At 32.1% G+C, this 21,919-nt stretch overlaps 1 protein-coding gene across 1 annotated transcript; it reads left to right on the top strand.

Moving 5' to 3' along the window:
- The first annotated feature begins 9,980 nt into the window (after positions 1-9,980).
- LOC137806579 (protein DETOXIFICATION 29) lies at positions 9,981-15,138 on the top strand. The gene is made up of 7 exons (XM_068606780.1): positions 9,981-10,455; positions 10,947-11,488; positions 12,435-12,521; positions 13,230-13,286; positions 14,300-14,657; positions 14,751-14,837; positions 14,932-15,138. The coding sequence occupies exons 1-7, from the start codon at positions 10,141-10,143 to the stop codon at positions 15,007-15,009; spliced, it is 1,524 nt and encodes a 507-aa protein (XP_068462881.1). The 5' UTR covers positions 9,981-10,140; the 3' UTR covers positions 15,010-15,138.
- The last annotated feature ends 6,781 nt before the right edge of the window (positions 15,139-21,919 follow it).

Below are 21,919 nucleotides of genomic sequence, written 5' to 3'. Positions count from 1 at the left end.
AGGAGATAGTTGAATTGGAAGCTGGATGCAATGCTATAATTCAAAAATCATTACCACAGAAATCTAGAGATCCTGGGAGTTTCACTTTGCTAGTTATTGGAGAGTAGGAAGGAATAAGGAAGATGTTGTAGATATTGGAGAGAAAATAGAAAAAAAAATGAAAAACAAGAGAGGAGTGTTCCTATAAAAGATGTACTTATCCACCTGTTCCTTCAAAGAAAGACAAAGAAAACAATTTGCAAGATTTATGGATATTCTCAAAAGACTGCAAATTAAAATTCCTTTTACTGAAGCTTTAAAACAGATGTCTACATATGCTAAATTCATGAAGGAATTATTGACAAAGAAAAGAAAATTCAATGATCAGGAGATAGTTGAATTGGAAGCTGGATGCAATGCTATAATTCAAAAATCATTACCACAGAAATCTAGAGATCCTGGGAGTTTCACTTTGCTAGTTACCATAGGAAATCTCACTGTTGGAAATGCATTATTGGATCTTGGAGCTAGTATTAATTTTATGCATTTATCAATGTTGAAGAAATTGGAGATGTAGAAGTGAGACCAACAAGAACGACTTTGTAGTTGGCTGATAGATCAATCAAATATCCACATGGAATAGTTGAAGATTTGTTGGTAAACATGGATAAATTTCTCTTCCCAGTAGATTTTGTTGTTATGGATATTGAAGAAGATGCTGAAGTACCTTTGATATTGGGAAGACCATTTATGAAAACTGTCAAAGTTATAATTGATGTAGACAAAGGAAAATTAAAGGTTTGTCTTCAAGATGAAGACGTAAACTTCAATGCTTTTGAAGCAATGAAGTATTCAAATGATCAAAAAGAGTGTTTCAGAGTGGATTTGATTGATGATATTTGTTTTGAAACTCAGAAAAAATGTTTAACAGTTGAACCTTTAATGAAAGTTATCATGGATAGTATTGAAGACATAAATGAAGGGGAAAGAAAAGAAATACAGGACTATGTTGAAGAGTTAGATAAGGCTAAAGAGATTCTTTATGATGCTAGTCAAAAGCAAGATCTAATCAAAGAAGAGATTTCTCAACCTCAGAAGATAGAATCGAAACAGCTACCAACTCATTTGAAATATGTTTTTTTGGTAGAAAATGGGGAGAAACCAGTCATTATCAGCAACTCTCTAACAGCAGAAGAAGAAGAGGAAGTAGTGAAAGTGTTAAAGTCAAATAAAGGAGCAATATGATGGACTCTATCTGATTTGAAAGGCATAAGTCCTTCTTATTGTATGCACAAAATTCACATGGAATAAGACTTCAAACCTGTAGCTCAACCTTAAAGACGCCTAAATCCTACTATGAAGGTAATGGTAAAGAAAGAAGTTCAGAAGTTGTTGGAAGCAGGGATGACTTATCCTATATCAGATAATGTCTGGGTCAGTCCTGTGCAAGTAGTTCCAAAGAAAGGTGGCATGACAGTAATTCATAATGACAAAAATGAGTTAATTCCAACAAGAACAGACACAAGTTGGAGGATGTGTATTGATTATAGAAAACTCAATCAAGCCACAAGAAAATATCATTTTCCACTACCCTTCATGGATCAAATGCTGGAGAGATTGGCAGGCAAAGCTTATTACTGCTTTTTGGATGGTTATTCATGTTATAATCAGATTGTTGTAAATGCAGAAGATCAAGAGAAGACTGCTTTCACTTGTCCTTTTGGTATTTTTGTATATAGAAAGATGCCATTTGGACTGTGTAATGCTCCAACAACTTTTCAAAGATGCATGTTTGCTATTTTTGCAGATCTGTTAGAAAAGGGCATTGAAGTTTTCATGGATGATTTTTATGTTTATGGATCTACTTTTAGTTCTTGTCTAAAGAATTTAGATACCGTACTAAAACAGTGTGTGGAGACCAATCTTGTCCTCAATTGGGAAAAAATGTCACTTTATGGTGAAAGAGGGTATAGTTTTAGGACACAAAATCTCTAGCAAAAGGATTGAGGTAGATAAAGCCAAAGTTGAAGTTATTGAAAAGCTACCTCCACCAGTCAACATCGAAGTATCAATTCAAACAAAAGTTTGGAGGACTCATACCCATCCATATTCCACATATATATTCATAATATAACTTAAATATACTGTAAATCAATTATAATTAACAAATAAACTAATAATCACTTTAGTTGATATAAAGACATTCTTAATATCACTAGCGCATAAATGCTAAACAAGGGCGGCTATTTTATATTTACAAATGCGGCTATAGAGCCGCATTTGATCAACACGCATTCGTAAATCAAAGAGATAAAAATGCGACTATATAGCTACATACGTAAATACTATTTATAAGTGCGGCTATTTCTGGTAGCCGCATTTATATATGCTTCTGAATCAGGTGACAGGGTTTAGGGGTATAGCATTTACAAATGTGGTTATTACCAAAGCCGCATTCGTAAATGTGATTTACAAATGCGGCTTTGGTAATAGCCGCATTTGTAAATCACATTTACGAACGCAACTTTGGTAGTAGCCGCATTTGTAAATTATGCGTTGGATTTAAAAATGCGGCTTTGGTAAATAACCGCACTTGTAAATAGTGGTTTTTTTTTAGTGCGAATTCCATATAAATTTACCTGTTCAATTATATATACCCAGTCAGACAAATGCATAAATTCAGATAAATTCAGAGAATCAAATATATATTGATCAAAATGTACATTACAAACACTAATCAAATTACATATAATCCCTACACTATTGATCAACTATCATATAGTTATAAAAATTTATGAAATATGTGGACCAAGAATGTCTCACATATGCTATGGCATCCGATGTCATTGGTGCTTCATCCGAGAAGAACTGCATTTCAAAATATGGTTGACATAAATTAGTTTTAAGATACATATATGTTCAAGAATAATAAAAATAATTTAACATATCATGTTACCTCTTTCCAATCACTTTTAAGGCCTAGTCTTACAATGGTAATCATCTATTGCATAACGTAATAGCCACACTCATAGCTTCCTGGTTGTTTATTACATTATAATTCAATAAAAAGTAAAAGTTAGTATATTGATAAACAATGAAAAGAGAAAGAAAAAATTACAAACCTTTATTCTTATCCAGTTCAAATTATTTGAACTGGATTGACCTTTTAGGATGTTATATCCACGCCATGAACTGGTTAATACAAAAAACCTCATTAGTAGGTGGTTAATTAGTAACATACAGAGTTAAGTTTATAGTGTACTTACGTATCAATGATATTCTTAAGATTTGTTGGTATCTTCTTGTGTAGGGAACAAAACCACACAGCAGTCTTATCAACCATTGATAAGACAAGTAACTGCCAATGATGCCTATATCATCCATGAAAAGAGTTAGTAAATATTTAAAACATGAAATAGTAATAATTGACGACATATAATTAAACTTACTCATTAATATAAAAGCATAAATAAATTTATTTTCCCTCTTTTTCCAGAGGGTTAGTGATGTATGCTTGGGTCTCATGTGACCTTAGTCCAACGGGATTAGTATATGCAGGATCCAAGAATCCATACACATTTTCCTTCTCCTCAGTGAGACAGACTCCATGCAAAAACCTACAAGTTATTAGTTAAAGCATAATCAATAATAATTTAACATAAAGTAAATTGAAATATTGGTAAAGATACTTACATCATAAAAAATTGAATTATATTTATATTGAGCTCCTGATTCTCAGCTACAAATTCTAATAAATCTGTGTTGTACATCAACAGTGGCAGTTCAATGTTTATTTGAAAAAACGTATCATCCCACAGAACTTCAAAAGGTTTATGAACAATCTGACTAGCAACTAGACCTAAGGAAGCTATAGGATCGTCAACTGGAACCTCATGCTTCTTCTCCGGACTTGGTTTCCGAAGAGGTTTCTACAAAATAAAGAATATTTGTATTAAATTATATGTAATATATAAATATAAATATAAATTAATATAATGAAATGAAATTATTACATGAGGTTGTGGCATAAATAGAAGGCAGTTGAATCCTTGAACACCTCGTCTTTAAATCAAGGCATGAAAGTTCTATTATGTTCCATCAAGACTCATTTCTCTGCTTGTCTTGGGTTATTTGCCTTCACAATGGCTTTATGAGCTTCTATGTAAGGTATAATTTCATTTGTGTTATTCAATATGTACAAATGTGCTTGCAAGACTTCTGATCGAGATTTGCTTACAATATTCACACCACGTAAACATTTACTTGTAGAACGCATGTGGTGCCATGAATTAGCTGAAAGACCTATTGGATTTGCTTTTGACATGTACTCTGAACAAAATTCAATACTTTCTTCAGCTATGTACCTTTCAACCATTGAAGCCTCTAGACGATAATGATTTTTCACATAACCTTTCAAAATTTTCATATACCGATCAACAGGATACATCCATCTTAAGTACATTGGTCCACACAATCTAACCTCTCTTACCAGATGCACCACTAGATGAACCATGATGTCAAAAAAAGATGGAGGAAAAAACATCTCCAATTCACACAAGATAACAACAATTTTATTTTGAAGTTCATCTAGTTTTAATGGATCAATGACTTTACAATAGATGGAGGAGAAGAATGAGCACAAACGGGTTATGGTATGTCTAACATTTTTTGGTAAGATCCCATGAATAGTTACCGACAACAACTGTTGCATCAAGATATGGCGGCAATCATGAGACTTCAACCCAATTAACTTCAAATCTTGCATTGGCACTAGGCTCTTCACATTTGAGGAATGTCCTTGTGGCACTTTCACACCCTTTAGACATTGACAAAAACTAATTTTTTTCATCTTTTGACATTGTAACAGGCTGGGGGCAAATATGTACGCTTACCCATTTCTATGGGTGCCAACTCGCCTCATATGTTCATCTCAATCAAATCTAAACGAGCATTTAAACCATCATTCGTCTTCCCGTTAATGTTAAGAAGTGTACCAATTAAGCTATCACACACATTTTTCTCAACATGCATTACATAAATGTCTAACTTCTAACCTCGACCAGTACGGAAGATCAAAGAAGATTGATTTCTTCTTCCAAATGTTTGTCACAAATGACTTTTTTTTTTACTTACCGAAGGTGTGGTCTATGTTATTTACCGTCTCGTAAACCTCAGCACTAGTTAATGGAGTTGGTGGACCACTAGCCTCTTGGTGTCCATTAAAGGCTTTTTCAACCTCCGGTATGGATGATAACTTCTAAGAAACCTCCGATGTCGAAGATATACTGTCTTCCGTCCATGTTTCAATTGTTGAGAAGCAGTGTCTTCTTCGCATATTGGACATGCTTTATGACCCTTAACACTATAACCTGATAAGTTACCATATGCCGAAAAGTCATTGATGGTGCAAAATAACATGGCATGAAGCTTGAAAGTTTCATTAGCAAATCTGTCAAATACTTCAACACCCTGGTCCCACATTAACTTCAAATCTTCAATTAGGGGACTTAGATAAACATCAATATCATTCCCTAACTGTTTCGGACTAGATATCATCATAGACAACATCATGTATTTTCGCTTCATGCACAATCCAGGAGGTAAGTTGTAAATTACTAGTAAAACAGGCCATGAACTGTGATTTGTACTCATATTACCAAACAGATTCATTCCGTCTGTAGCTAAACCAAGTCGAATATTTCTTGATTCTTTACCAAACTCTGAAAAATCATCATCAAATTTCTTCCACTGAATAGAATCAGCTGGATATCGGTACATGCCATCACATTTCCTCTCATCTACATGCCATCTAAGATTCTTAGCATCGTTTGGGTTTGCAAAACAAACGCTTCATCCTTGGAATGATGGGAAGATACCACATAACCTTCATTGGGGGTCCCTGCTTTTCTATATCTTCAATAGTATCATCATCTTTTTGTTTCAACTTATAACGTGATAGCCCACACCTCGGACAACTTTTCAACAATTCAAAATCTTTCCGGTATAATATACAATCATTAGGACATGCATGTATCTTTTTGGCCTCATAATTACGATTAGGTAGAGTATTTCCCTCTAGAAGCATATCCTTCAACAACTGAAGCAATTCGGTGAAGCTTTTATCAGTCCAGACATTTATTGCCTTCAAATTCATCAATCTTAACACCGCCGACAACCGTGTGAAGTTAGTTGATCCATGATACAATGGAGTCTCTGCATCGCTTGACATACTTCCATATCCATGCGCTTTTGCAAAAGACTCAAGTCCTACATCACGAATCATGTCCTCCAATCGATCATCATCTACATCATCGTGTACTGTTTCATCCATGGTGGACCCCACGTATTCTTCAGTTACGGAAACACGTGGTAAATTTAATAATTCACCATGTCATGTCCAAGTTGTATAAGATCGAAGAAACCCATCACATAGCAGGTGCTCCCTCATTATATTAACATCCAATGTCCTTCCATTCAAACAGTTAACGCACGGACACCAGATCTTTGCTCCATCATGGCCACTATTAATCACGTTATGTTGTGCAAATTGTATAAATTCTTCTACTCCTCTTTCGTACTCGTCACTTTTACGAACATAATTCATCCAATTTTGATCCATTCTATATTCTAGAATGGTTAGGATTTTTCAATCAGTGTTCTATCTCACGCGTTTGCCGAGGGTTAAACACCCCCGGACTCAATACCAGAACGTATTATTGCCGAAGATAACATATAAAGTAACAACTAACTACTAAATAATATAAATTTTAATATAAATTACATAATACATTAAAAAGAACAAATTCAAAATATAATAAGTACTAATACTAAATAATATAAATTTTAAAAAATACAAATTATAGTACATAAAAAAACATACAAATTCAAAATATAATAAATACTAAATAATATAAAATTTAAAATATACAAATTATAATACATCAAAAAATAAATTCAAAAAAGAAATCAAAAAATTAAAAACAGCACACCAACCTTGTGTGTGAACCAACGTTGGTGGTGAAAAGTGGCAGGGAAGCACGAGCAATAGCGGCGATAGCGGAAGCAGTGGCAAAGCAGTAGAAGCGGTGGCGGAGCAGCGACGAAGCAGCCAATGGAACAGTACCTTCGACCACCAATGCAAGGAAACGAAAACAATTTATAAAACGGACATTTGTGAAGATGGAGAGAAAGAAAGCGATTCAAAAACTTACAAACTTATAATGAAGACTATGAAAGAGACGAACTTCCTACGCCAGCGCAAACGAGAGGCAAACGTAAAAAGGATGAACAGTGCAAATGAGAGGCGAGAACAGAAAGAAACTACGAAAGTGGTGAGGCGTGCTAAAAAAATTTAGGATAAAAGGAATTTATAAATACGGCTAAACGTAAAAACAGCGCTTGTTTGATTTACAAATGCGGTTGTGTGTATAGCCGCATTTGTAAATCAAAGCGTTTGATTTACAAATGTGGCTATACATACAACCGCATTTGTAATCAAAGCGCTTGATTTACAAATACAATTTTTACGTTTAGCCGCATTTGTAAATCAAATTAATTTAAAAAAGTCACCGCATTTTTTACGAATGCGTTTAAGCGCAAAACCGCACTAAATATAGAACATTCTTTTCTTCATTTTGCACTATATAGACAAACTCACTTTAGCTTACTTTCTTAAATACTTAATTTTTTTCGCTCATTATCTTCTATATTTTTTTACTAATTTAAGCGTGAAAATCTTATTCAGAGATTTATTTGATTATGTGTTTTTCCTCATCAAATGTAAATTCTATATCTGGTTATTATTTTTATCTGTAACTGATACAAATATAAAAGAGTTTATATCTTAATAGTTCCCCTAAAAGAAATCATTTTACTACTGATAGTGATATCATACAATAAATATAATTTGAATGAAAACAAAGTGGAAGATAAAAAAGTTACAATCAGTCACTATAATAATTCAGTATTTATTTATTCCATGTGCATTCTTTTTCAATCTTTTTCTTCCACTTCATCCACAGACGTATGCATCCATGTCATTTGTCACTTTTATCAACGTACACAAATGTTAATTGAACAACTTTAAATAATATAATGAGTTAAATATATGTTTTTTTATTTTATTTTACTATGTGAAATTAATTTTTGTTCCAAATTTTAGATTTTATGAGTATTGGTAACAAGAGAATTATTGAAATAAATTCTAATTAGTATTTTTTATAAATAAAAAATAAATTTTTCAGTGTGAATGTTTTATAATATTATAATATAAACGTTAAATATTTTAACATCCTCGTATTTTACATTAAACATTCGTTTATCACGTAAAAAAAATAAGAATTTATTTTTAACAAGTCCAAAGTTTGAGTTAGGAAGGAAAACAAGAGCAGAAAAAAATATATTTAATCTAATATAAATAAATAATATCTCAATCCTAAATTTCCAACAACTTAGAAAAGTGAGCAGAAATTTTCATAAATTTTGCATTTTATAGCATACTTTCAATATTTACCAAATCCGTACATTTTACTCTGCAGCTGAGGACTCAGTTGTGATTTCTCAATCTTAGGTTTGTACTTCTTTTATTGCTCAGTTGAGAAATCAATTGTTGTTGCCCTTTTCTATATCAACAGAATTGTTTACAATTTAAAATAATTAAAACTAATAATTTAGAAAATTTAATTAAAATAAAATATAATATTAGTAAAAGATTTTTTTAGTTTTATTTAAATAAATTTTATAAACAATAATGTTAACAAATTTGTAAATGACAAAAAATAGTAATATGACCAAAATAACTTTAAATTTTTAGAATATACTTTTTAAGAGTAATTTATAAATTGTTTCAAATTCTTATAATTATTTGTAATTTAGTAAATTAAAAATTATTTATAATTGTTTAAAATTTATAACCATTATTTTAATATTATATTTATTAAATAAGACAATCACGTTTTTTTGTTTAGGGTTAGACTAAAATAACATTATTTTAAAATTAAATTAATTGGATATTTTAATTACTTAAAAACACCCTAAATTTTCTACAAAATTTATTTGAATTGGTTTATATATATATATATATTAACACATTAAAAATATTAAAAATAATTTATAAATTATTACAATTAATTTTAGTTATTTTTAAGGGAAAACAATAATTAATAAAAGAAGATAAGGAAATAAATCAACCGCAATTGAGTACTATCTTCTTTTAAAGCCAATGTCTCTAAAGCGGATTTTTCCAATCGATTTCTCAATAGTAAAAGTGCTAGTTTGGTAAAATATCAAAAAAAATTTTTTGTCCTTAAACTATTTTCAAAGATTCTGTTTTTTCATCAGTACATCTATTGCATTCTTATATTTTATAATTACCAATTATTTAGTTATTTAGGAGGGATCTCTGCTGCTCCACACTACATAGTTCAAATATTAATAATAAATTTACTGATTTAAGTTTTAAAATATTTTAATTCTTTCTACAAAAGAATTAGAATTCGATTTTGATAGAAAAAACGAAAAACCAAGAATTCTAACCTTTAAAATTGATGTCCATTTTGATAAAATTCTGGCTGCATGTTGGTTTGGGAATTTTGTATGAAGTTGTTTTGATAATATTTTCTCTCCCTTGAAGATTATGTTAAGAGTTGTCAGTGAATATTCTTAAAAACCTGGGGAGAAATGGATATTTGGGCCTAAAATTTGTGTTCATTTTGTCGGTATTTTTTATCTGGTTTTTCCTTGTTGCATCTGTTGCACGAGGAGTCTGAAACAGAATAAAAAATGTTTTTTAACATCATACTTCAACCTAATATTAACAATAAATATTAATATTTTGATTATTTATAGAAATTTATAATTTTTTTAATTTTTAAGAAATTATTTTAATATTTTGTATTTTATTAGTGAAGGAGAATGTAAAAATAGAAAAATAATAAAATGATAAACTTATTCCACTGTACAACCTTCTTTCTATACCTAAAATTTCAAATTTTACATAAATCAAATGATAAAAATATCCTTTTTCATCACTAAAAAAGAACAACATGGCAACATATGATTGCTCGTAAAAATATTGTAGTCTAACAGGATAGGTAAGTGGTGTTTTCAACGCCATCCTCCTCTCTTTATAAACACTCCCACCCACAACGCTCACTTCTCTGTATGGGAGATCATATCACCATGGGGGACAACGACCACCACACACAACCACTTCTCAGGCCGCGACCAGACTCAGCAGTCTTCACGGCGCAATCCGATGACATCGCTCCGATCGCCGGCGCCGCCGACTTCGCCAGAGAGTTCCTCGTCGAATCGAAGAAGCTCTGGTACCTCGCCGGCCCCGCCATGTTCACCTCCGTCTGCCAGTACTCCCTTGGCGCCATCACCCAAGTCTTCTCCGGCCACGTCAGCACCATCGCCCTCGCCGCCGTCTCCGTTGAAAACTCCGTCATCGCCGGCTTCTGCCTAGGCATCACGGTACCAACAAAAATCACTGATTTGCTCCAGAATTTACCACTTAGTATTCCTTTTAATCTCTTGAAAACATCGTCTTTTAGATTTTATACATACAATTTTTTATATTAATTTCTATAGTATCATTTTGACTTCTTTCAATCTTCATTTCAACACTAAAATAAATTAAGAATACCATTCTACAAACTAATGAAGTATTTGAAGATCCTTTACCATGATGTTCAACCCAAACTTTGCACTTCTCAATACAAAAATGGAAAAAAAAATGTTAGCATTATTGGAACAGATTCATGAACACTATCAATAATGGTTTTACAAGTATAAAACAAAACAATTCCTTTATTAATTATAGAAAACAAACGAATTATTAAACTTTATACATAATTAATCTTTTAATCCCTTTCTTAGTAATAACTTTTCATAATGTAATTGGAAAAGTGTATAAAGATAATTTGCACATTGATTAATTAATTAATGATGGAGTTTGGACGCAGTTTGGAATGGGAAGCGCGTTGGAAACGCTGTGTGGGCAAGCATACGGGGCGGGACAAGTGCACATGCTGGGCGTGTACATGCAGCGCTCGTGGGTGATTCTGAACGCCACGGCCATTCTCCTAACCCTGCTCTACATCTTCGCAGGCCCGCTGCTGAGGGCGATAGGTCAGACGGCGGCGATTTCGGCGTCGGCCGGGGAGTTTGCGATATGGATGATTCCGCAGTTGTTCGCCTACGCCATGAACTACCCCATGCAGAAATTTCTGCAGTCGCAGAGCAGGATCATGGTGATGGCGTGGATCGCCGCGGCGGCGCTGGTGCTGCACATCGTGTTCAGCTGGCTTCTCATGCTGCACCTCGGGTGGGGCCTGGTGGGCGCCGCCGTGGTTCTGAACGCCTCATGGTGGTTCATCGACGTAGGTCAGTTTGCGTATATACTGAGTGGGACCTGTGGGGAAGCGTGGTCCGGCTTCTCCCTTAAAGCCTTTCACAACCTTTGGGGTTTCGTTCGCCTCTCTCTTGCCTCTGCTGTCATGCTCTGGTTTCTCCTTCTCCTCTTTTCTTTTTTCTTTTTCTATTTTTAATTCATTTATATTTATTTTTTACTGAAAAACACCACAATTATTCAAATATATATAAGTATAATTTAAAAATTACTTAATGAAGGGATTATATTATAGTTATACTGTTTTATTTAATTTTAAAAATTAAAACAATTAATATTTGTAGTGAACTATTTTTTAATATTTCCATTTTCTTCACAGATCTTGTAAGAAAAAAAACAGAAGGGAGATCGGTAAAAATTAAACAAGACTTTTCTAATATATTGTCAACTTGTAAAGGGTTGGTGTAGTGGTAACTATAATTGAGTGCCAGCAGAAAGAAAATAAAAGTTATATATATATATATATATATATAACTAAAATTAAGTATGAAGTAAATGTACTTTTTAAAGTGTCATATTATCCTTTTCTTTACTAATTAGATATTTTGTCTAAGGAGGATCTTTTGACCCGATCTAAGTGATTGCTCCTTTTAAATTTGTGCCTGTAGTGTTCTATATGCAAAACTTATCATTATATTCACATTTCTTTCATTTTGCTTACTTATATCATGTCCATTTCACACCTCGACCAGACTTTAGGATTATGTTCCTGTCTTTTACGTCAACAGTAACGCCTTCTATGGCTGTTCTGTTTCTCTGTCGTACGCTTTATATTTTTCTATGATACAGACATTTAAAAATTAGATTAAATAAAAATAAAAAACAAGTAGTGGACCTCGCATTACTTTATATTAAATATAATGTTCATTCTCTCCTAAAGTTTAAATTTTTTTTAAGATATATCAGAATTATTTGTAGTAAATTTACAGTAATAAGTTTTTTGTTTTTAAGATATATTTTAATGTTGAAGTTATGAAGATAAATAGATGTTAATTAAAATAGTTTTGGTTTTGAAGAAGCTAATTTGGTTGAATGTGCGCAGCCTGGAAGTGTGGTATTTTATGGCGCTGATCCTGTTTGCTGGATATCTGAAAAACGCGGAAGTTTCGGTTGATGCGCTGTCCATCTGGTGAGTAATTGATTCTCTGTGTAAACGTTATGAAAGTAAAATTAAAAATAAAAATGAATATTGTGCTGTTATTAATGCCTCTAGAGGCCGTGCACCTCGTGTCCAATAAATATATGGGAAACTTTTCTTTTCATCAGATATGTGTAGATAACTATAACTACAACACATGAGAGTATGAATCCACTCCTTTTGGACTAAAAAAAATGGTACCAAGTGGCGTTGTTCCACTTGATTTCCTCCACTGATAGTATTTTGACTCTTTAAAAATTTAAAGTTGAAGTTGCACTAGATTTAAAAATGAATGTGCAGTGGATCCCAATCCATAATGCATGCACATTCATTGAGTGCTACTTTCAAACGTTTAATTTGACTTGGACACCTTAAATATTGGTTTGTGTCTCACCACAGTTCTGTCTCAGACAAAAAAATTAGTCGCAGCATGCTTTCCCCTATTATCAGGAATTATAATTTATTAGATTTTGATGGTAGGTGGACCAAATAAATTATCTTTATACTAAGAAGAAGATGTGTTAATAAGTTTGATGTGACTGGAACGAAGGTGGTTGTGGCTATATTTGCCTTTGCTTTGCTCATTGTCATCTTTAATTAAGATTTCAAAGAATATGAATTTTGTCTTGTACTAGGTGGAGCCACACAAGTTGTTTATATTTTGATGAAATAATGACATGACTTATACTGAATTTTCAGCATGAACATATTGGGATGGACCATCATGGTGTCCTTTGGATTGAACGCAGCCGTAAGGTTTGTTTCATTACAACATGTGCTTCTACCCACCTGACCATTTTTATTGGTGCAATTTTATCATCAATTTAATAATTTCAATCAATTTTTTAAATTATGAATTTGGGTAAATTACAATTAAATTAACCACCATATTATGAAAAAAAAATTCTCACTTGATTAATATTTTAACTTTTTTTAATCTTAAATTATTATTTATATTATTATATAAAAAGTTAGATTATTAACTTTTGTTGATATCCTTTTTAATAGAACAATTTTATCTTTTAATAAATAAGAAATAATTCATTTAATAAAATAAACAGTTAAATAACTTTTTTATTTTAAAATAAATATATAGTGTTTTAAGTAAAGGCTACATAACCTTTTTAATATTATTTTTATAAAAGTATATATATATATATATATATATATATATATAATTATCATTAATTATTCATAAAAATAATAAAATTGTAAAAAAATGTGAATATACATAACACTTTTTTATAATTTAAATATAAAGCATAAAATTTTAATTAATAAAATTTATTTGTTTTATGTATTTATAAATAATTAATTTATACAAAAAAAAAGTATAAAAAAATTAAGAAAAAGGAAGAAGTTAGTGTTGGAATGACACTTCTTAACAAACAGTGAAATTCTTGGAATAAAAATCCTTGACATCATCAATTGGATTGACAAATTCAAAATAAACTCATTAACTTAATGACAACTTAACTAAATTCAGTAAATGGAGTCTAAAACTACACCATTTCATCATTTTAGTTAAATATAAATCCTACCATATATATATAGCTAGAGTGAGAGTTTAAAGAGTAAAAATATACACTTCCTATTTCAATAAATTAATATTTTATTTATTATTATTATAAATAGTGTCAGATGTGTATATATTTAATAGTTAGGGTTTAGGATTTAAGAGTTATTCTAAAAAAACCTTTTAACTTTAGAGAAAGCCGTGACAAACTTTTGGGCTAATTGGTTGATGAACATTGATACCTGACCTGCAGTGTAAGGGTGTCAAATGAATTAGGAGCGTCTCACCCGAGAACAGCAAAGTTTTCACTTCTTGTGGCTGTGATTACTTCGACTCTGATTGGTGTGACGCTGTCGCTGGTTCTGATAATATTCCGGCACGAGTATCCCTTTTTGTTTTCAAATGATTCAGAAGTGAGAGAGATGGTGGTGGAGCTGACACCCCTGCTGGCCCTTTGCATTGTGATCAACAACGTGCAGCCAGTTCTCTCAGGGGTAGCTGTTGGTGCAGGGTGGCAGGCTGCAGTTGCATACGTAAATATTGCTTGTTACTACCTCTTTGGCATTCCTCTAGGTCTCCTTTTGGGCTACAAGCTTGACATGGGTGTTCCTGTGAGTCTTCTTCTTCTCCTTCCTTTCATTATTTACTTCTCCTTTTTATTGTTCTTGATGGAGTAATGGATTTTTTATCACGGGTCATTTCAGGGTATCTGGTCTGGAATGCTGTCAGGGACAGTCTTACAAACTTCTGTTCTATTCTTCATGGTCTACAGAACTGACTGGAATAAAGAGGTAATATATTTTTATTCACTGTGTATGTATTATTGCTTGTAAATGCAAACCATTTTGGTGATGCTTATGATCAAGGTTATGTGAATTATGGCAGGCATCGCTTGCTGAAGATAGGATAAAGCAGTGGGGTGGGGAGGAAGATTCAAGAGGGAAGAATGATCATGAAACGTGAAATTTTGCAAATTCTTGAAGCAGATTCTACCTTATTTTATTTCAAGAAACATTGTTCTCTTTCTCTAGGATCATGTCAATCATCCATTCATTTTTGTTCTGAATAAGAGTCATGTTATATTCCCTCTCTTATCAATTCTTTTAATGTTTTATAAAATAAGTACTAAAAGTAAAAAGTAAATAAATTTATTATTTTAAAAATATAGAAGACACATGATAAACAAGAGGATTTTTATAAAGAGAAAATAATTTAGAACTATTTTTATTTAGCTTGGCACTTTGCAGGATGAAGTGCATTGTTTGTTATGTATTTTGTGTTCTCAAAAGCTTATTAGAGATGAATCTTATCGCTAACTAACTTTTAATCATCATTATTACTATTATTATTATTATTATACAAATTGCTCTTTTTTAATTACTATTTAAATTTAGCTCATAATTAAAAGAAATTTTATGTCACATTTAACTTGATTACTAATATAAAAAATGTAATTTAGGGAGGTGGACAGAAGACAATAGAAGAGTGGTTTTTATGAATGTATATGCATCACGTGAGACTAAAAAGAAGAAGAGAATGTGGGGATAAGATTCGAGGGAGTTTGGGCATAGGTAAGCAGGAATCCAATCAGACCTTTGACGAGAGGAAGGTGAAAGATGCTATTTGGGACACTCCTCACTAATGGTTAACACCAACATACAACGAATGCGTTAACTACACTATGTTATATATATATATATATATATATATATATATATATATATATATATATATATATATTATTTATAATGTCATAAATTTATAATATTATGTTAATTTATGTTTATATATTTTTAATGTTGTAGATATTATAGTTATGAATAGTTAAATGAAGATAAAGACTTTTCTACATCAAGATGTGGAACTTACTCATGAATGGAAGAAATGTTCTAAAAGGTACTATGATGATACAGATGTAAGAAAACATGTAAATATAGAGTTTTATAAACTTTTCAGATAGAAGAGAAGATTTTGTCAATGTTGACTCTTTAAGGGATAGAGGTAAAATTGAGGCAAAATCTGTTAAGAATGTAAAATTCCGTATGTAATGTTCACTTTACATACGGATTTTGATTTGTATGTAATAATTCGTATATAATTCGCGTTTTTCTTGTAGTGACGGGAAGTTCTGAATTGAAAAATTCGATGGTACAGATTTCAGTTGGTGGAAAATGCAAATTGAGGATTTGCTAGTTCAGTTACCGAGCACATCAATAAAATGAATTTGATCTTAGCCAGACTTACGTCAGTGGGCATTAAGTTTGATGATGAAGTTCAAGCTTTACTACTGATATCGTCATTACCTAACAATTGGTCTGGAACGGTTACAACAGTTACCAATTCAGCGGGACCCGATTGATTCACTTTTAAGAAGATTCGTGATCTCGTTCTTGGAGAGGACATTAGAAGAAGGAGTTCTGGGGAATTTGTTGATCAAGAGTGATCAAGTGCTTTTGAAGAATCCAAATCCTATATGTTTGATGCAAGGCTGGAGTTGTTGTTGTGTTTTGGGAGGGATCTGGGTAGAATAGAATGTGATTCACTCCTTTGTTGAATCTAAAACTGATGTGATTTAAAACCTTTTAGAAAATAAAGTATTTTTCCAACTAAGTGAAAAACAACCTGTTGTTTTGTCGAATCAACCGGTTGTTTTACTCTTAGGAGTTTTGGAAAATGTTGAAAACTGTTTTAGTTTAGTTGACTTAACTGCCAAACCAAACAATCGGTTGTTTCGTGGTTTCAACCGATTGTTTCTTTGAAAATCCTAATAGAATTCTATTTTGGTTGTTGAATGTGCTTTAAATGATTTTCAACTGAATACACTCCTTCATTAATTGCTTTGACCAAACTTTGGAAAATATAAATGGTTTGTTTATGTTTTCAAACAAGCAAGAGAAACAAATTTGAGTTTTTCAGTTGTGACAAAGTTGATTTCAAGATTTGAACATTCACATCAAGCTTTGGGTTTTCAAAGAGAGAGAAATATGATTGCAATTGTATTGATTTCAGTTTGTACTGTAAACAAGTGTAATCTCTTCTCAACCTACTGTATTTCTGGTGTTGTGTTTCCAAGGAGTGTTGTGTATCTTGAGGTGGTCAAGATCAATACTCTTGGTGTGTTTTGCCAAAGGGAGTGTGTTTCTTGAAGGGTTCAAGGTCACTACTTTGGTGGTTTGTGTGTTGTAATCTGGTTTGATTACTTAGTGGATTACCCAGTGATTTTCTGGGGACTGGATGTAGCTCTTGGCTTAAGAGTGAACCAGTATAAATTGTTGGGGTATCTCTCTCTTACCCTATACTCATTTAAATTCTGCTTTAAGCTTTTCTGGTATAAACAACCGATTGTTTTTTTGTTGCTTTGCTGTTTTAGTGCTTATATTCTTGGTTAATCTGATTTCGGTTCTGGATTCACACAAAGAATTTTGTTAAACAATGAAAAGTTTTCGAAAACCTCTCTTAAACAATTCACCCCCCCCCCCCATCCCCCCTCTCGTTTAAGGTCATACATTCTAACAAGATCAGAAGAGGGAGTCAGTCAAAGACTTAGGATTGCTCAAGTGTAACATGTTGGAACTACAAGAAGGTGGAGGAATCAATGCCCAAATGATAAACAAGTTAACATTGCAGAAGACTCCGCGGACGAGGACCTCTTAGTCTGTTGCGCGGATAATAGTGTGGATTCTTGGGTCATGGATTCGGGTACTTCATTTCATGCTACCCACAATAGTGAAGCATTGCAGAATCTAGTTATTGGGGACTTTGGAAAGGTAAGACTAGTGGACAACAAAACTCTTGATGTTACGGGCATGGGTGACATAGTGTTGAAGACGCCAATCGGTTTCTGGACTTTGAAGGATGTCAGAGTTGTTCCAAGCTTAACGAAAAGTTTGATTTCTGTTAGGTAGTTGGACGAGTAGGGACATGATGTGAAGTTCTAAAATCAATAGTGGAAGGTCATCAAGGGAAATCTGGTCATGGCTGCAGAAGAAAGAGATGTTCGTTGTATATGGTCGGATTACCGTTTGAAGGAGTGACCGTCCCAGTTCGGAAGATAAACAAAGTCCGGTTCACAAAATCTCATGGGAAGAAGAGGTTTGTCTTTTAAAGAGAAAAACCCAGAGTCATAGGTCAGATTAAGGATGAATGAGCATGAAAAGGTTCAAGTAGACCAGTCAAAGGTACTTATGGCAGTGGGAACACGGGTCGTGCTTGAGCTGAGGTTCCTAGGCGGCAGTAGGTTAGAAGAACCAGTATTCCAGCTATTGAAACATCTCCAGAAAATTTCTTGTGGAGTATGGAGTATGTTTGTTCTCAGGCTATTTCAGGATCCGACAGTTCGTGTAAGTGGGAACCGGTAGGATTAGAGGACGGGTCAATGGTAGTTTCAGTCATGATGAACATGTTGAAACTCAGGGGAGTTTCAATGAAGTCTTCATGATGATTAAGAAGGTGAACATTGTTCCGTTGACAGATTACAGAATTACATGTACACAGTTGAAGTGCAGGTGAACATTGTTCCGTGACTTCAAGTGGAAGATTGTTGAGTGTGAAGCCAAGACCAATTGGGCTAGGTTGACTAGACACCATGTTTTAGTGAGTGAACTTAATTATTGTGTCCCATCTATAATATTTATTTAAGAGATCTTTGTGCTTGTAATAAAATTGTAACAAACAGAATGAAAACCTAATTAGTTGCCCGTGGATGTAGGTTGCAGATTGGTGACCAAACCATGTTAAATCCTGTGCTGTTTATTTTCTCCGGTTGATTTGTGCTTGTGTGTGTTGCTTCCGCGTGCATTTTTTCCCATCAAAATCATGGTGGATTGTTCATGGAACTCATACACCAACACTTCAAAAGATAGTTCTTAAGCTACTTGGGCAACCATGTTCTTCTTCTTGTGAAAGAAATTAGAGTACTTATTTTTTTATAATTATTTGAAAAGAAATAAGATGACACCTAAAAGGGCACGTGATCTAGTAATTGTTCATAATAATTTGTGTTTTCTCTCTATAAACTCCTCAAAATACAAAAAAGAGAAAATTAAATTGTGAGATATCGAAAGAGATGACTTTTCATTTGATGAGAATGGAATTCTTGAGATTAATTGTTTATCTCTTAATGGACTAGAATTTGTATTTTTCAGTGAGGATGAACAAAGGTAAAAGTCAAATATTATGGTTTAAATAAGTTTATCTTTTGTTAGACTTGTTTTATAAATGTTTCTCTTGTTTTTTTTTTCAGATTAGGAAGTATATTAGTACATTTTAATATATAATACACATATAATATCATCTTCTGTATCTTATAATTTTCAATTCAATTATATCTTTGTGTTTGTTTTCATGTCGTATTCGTATTTATGCTCCTACCTTCAAAACAAGAGAATATTTAGATTTAGGTGAAAAAAATATAAATTAAATGTGAATTAAAAATATAAATTAAATATAAATTTATGACTTGGTTATCATGATCTTCAAATTCAAAATGATAAAGGCTTGGCTGACTGCGTTGGTTTGACAATTTCAATGTGAATTTAATGACTTGATTTAACAATTTTCCACTTTTTCAATTTTAATTAAAAAGTATTTTGATTTAACAAATGAATTGTTTGGCAACTTTCAAGTTTAATGACTAATGTACACTATTGTAAAATATATTTCAATAAAATAATTAAGAAAATTGTTTAAAATTTTCCTTACCTTTTCCTCTTTCAGTCAAGACTTATATTCCGTCTTTTGCTTGCTTCTTTCTTTTTCTTTTTCTGATTGTTACAAGCCTTTAACTCAACATAGTGCTACTTAACACAATTTTTTCGTTGCAACTCAACACTATAAAGGTGCAAAAATTCACAATTTTTCAATTTTATATAACCTACTAATTTTTCCTTTTTCTTTTTTCTTCCCTCTTTTGTAATTTTTATGTAATTTATATAGTGTATATGTACTTAATCTTCCTATAAAATGGGATATGTTAAGATTATTTAAATCATGCTTAGGAATGAATATATTATTTGTTTCTCATTTTTTTTTATTTTCTATATTTTAATTAGTATGGATTCATTTGTGATTTTTGTGTAAGAGTCGTGATCAAATGGTGGATCGTGTCATCTCCGAAGCGTTCAAAAAGAGGATCGTGTTTGGCCCAAATAGTTTTATCCAACACCACGTCATTCATGCATCTGTTGCATGTTCATTTCGGCGGTGTGTCTGAAGCGTGAAAACAAAGTCTCTTGTCATGTTGGAGCTTCATAGTGGATAACTAAAAGGTTATAAATAGAATCATATTAAGGACAAAATGGTTTCGATATAAGGATGCAAACTTCCTTGAAAACACAAGCTATAGGGTAGGAATGACAATTCAGGACAAGTCGTGAGGCCAAGTCCATGACCTGCTAATAAAAACGCGGGACAAATTGTCTTTTTCAACCCACTTTTTCACTTAGACGCACCACACATAACTTGCATCCCTATAATTTCTTCTTGCACCTTCATATGCTAAAAAATTCTAAAAAAATTATCTTTTCCAAATTCTACAATTTTGAATAAAATTTTGTATTATAAATTATGCAATATGGAATATTATACAATCCGAAACACAAATTTTAACTTTCAAATTCTATAACCCAAGAAGTCTTTGAATTCCACTAAAATTAAAGAAAAAACATTCAATGAAAATTTTCAAAGGATAATTTAAGTATTTTTTGAAGTATGAAGTGCAAGAAAAAAAAACATGGAGGTGCATGAAGAAACTACCCTCAATTCCTAATTCATAATACCTTTACGAAATTCGATACTAGTTTTTTAATATTTAATAGTGTTTTTTTTTCTTTCGAAAATGCATAGTTTGTTTATGTTTCAATACTCATGTAATGCAGTAGTCAAACCTTTTATAATAAAATTTAAATATTATATATATATATATATATATTATTTTATACTAGTTTTGAAATTAGAATAATAATTGTGTTTACATATATTACCTTAAAAATATTATATATTTAATAAAATATTTCATTAATAAATTTATTAGTACAATTAAACTTCATATTTCATTGAAAATGAGAATATAATTATATTTTTTTTACCCATCTTACTATACATGTATTGTAAGAATAATATTGGGAAATAATTTACCTAATTTATCTAAAAAATAATAATAAACAAAGAAAATGTCTATTCAAAATTTATATTTAAAAGTTTATTAATTTAAAAAATATTTCATATACACGAACTTACCAATATCCACATACTAAATTTTTTATAGGACCAATCAAAATTAACCCACATTACATTTTTTTGAATAGAACAGGTCAATCTATTTTGGCAGCCAAGTACATGAGTGATCAATACGCTATAGGACAACCCGGATTCTTATCCTATCCAAGATTTTGGTTCCAATACGCTCTTCAAAACTTTGTAGTGATAGTGAAGCAAGAAAGGTGTTGAAGTACGTAAACAAGAATTCGTTAAGTCATTGCAGAGCTACTAATGAGCTGATACGGTACTCATGTTGGGAATTATGATGCCTATAGGAGATTATAATACTGAAAATATAATGCACAATTTGTTGTACAGTCAGAAAGAAAGGTAGGTTATATAGCTGTCCATTTCGAAATTTGAAGCATGAAATAATGTTTTGACTAAGACAGGTTATATAGGCTTTGCAGAAACTGTAGGTGGCAGAAAGATTCATGGCTCTGTATACAAAAAATTGATTCATTACATCTAACGAAGTGGCGCAATCCACCGAGTTTACCTTCCCTCAATGCTAAACTACAAGTAATGCTCCAACAAGTGGTTGGTGGCAGCCATGGAAGAACACACAAGGTTCAGTGATGATCTAAAGAGAGAGATGGATGCATGGTGATTACAA

This window comes from Phaseolus vulgaris, chromosome 3, assembly GCF_000499845.2.
Source record: "Phaseolus vulgaris cultivar G19833 chromosome 3, P. vulgaris v2.0, whole genome shotgun sequence".
NCBI classification, from domain to species: domain Eukaryota; kingdom Viridiplantae; phylum Streptophyta; class Magnoliopsida; order Fabales; family Fabaceae; genus Phaseolus; species Phaseolus vulgaris.
Note: the sequence above shows the minus strand (reverse complement) of the source record. Positions and strands in the feature narration are given on the sequence as shown.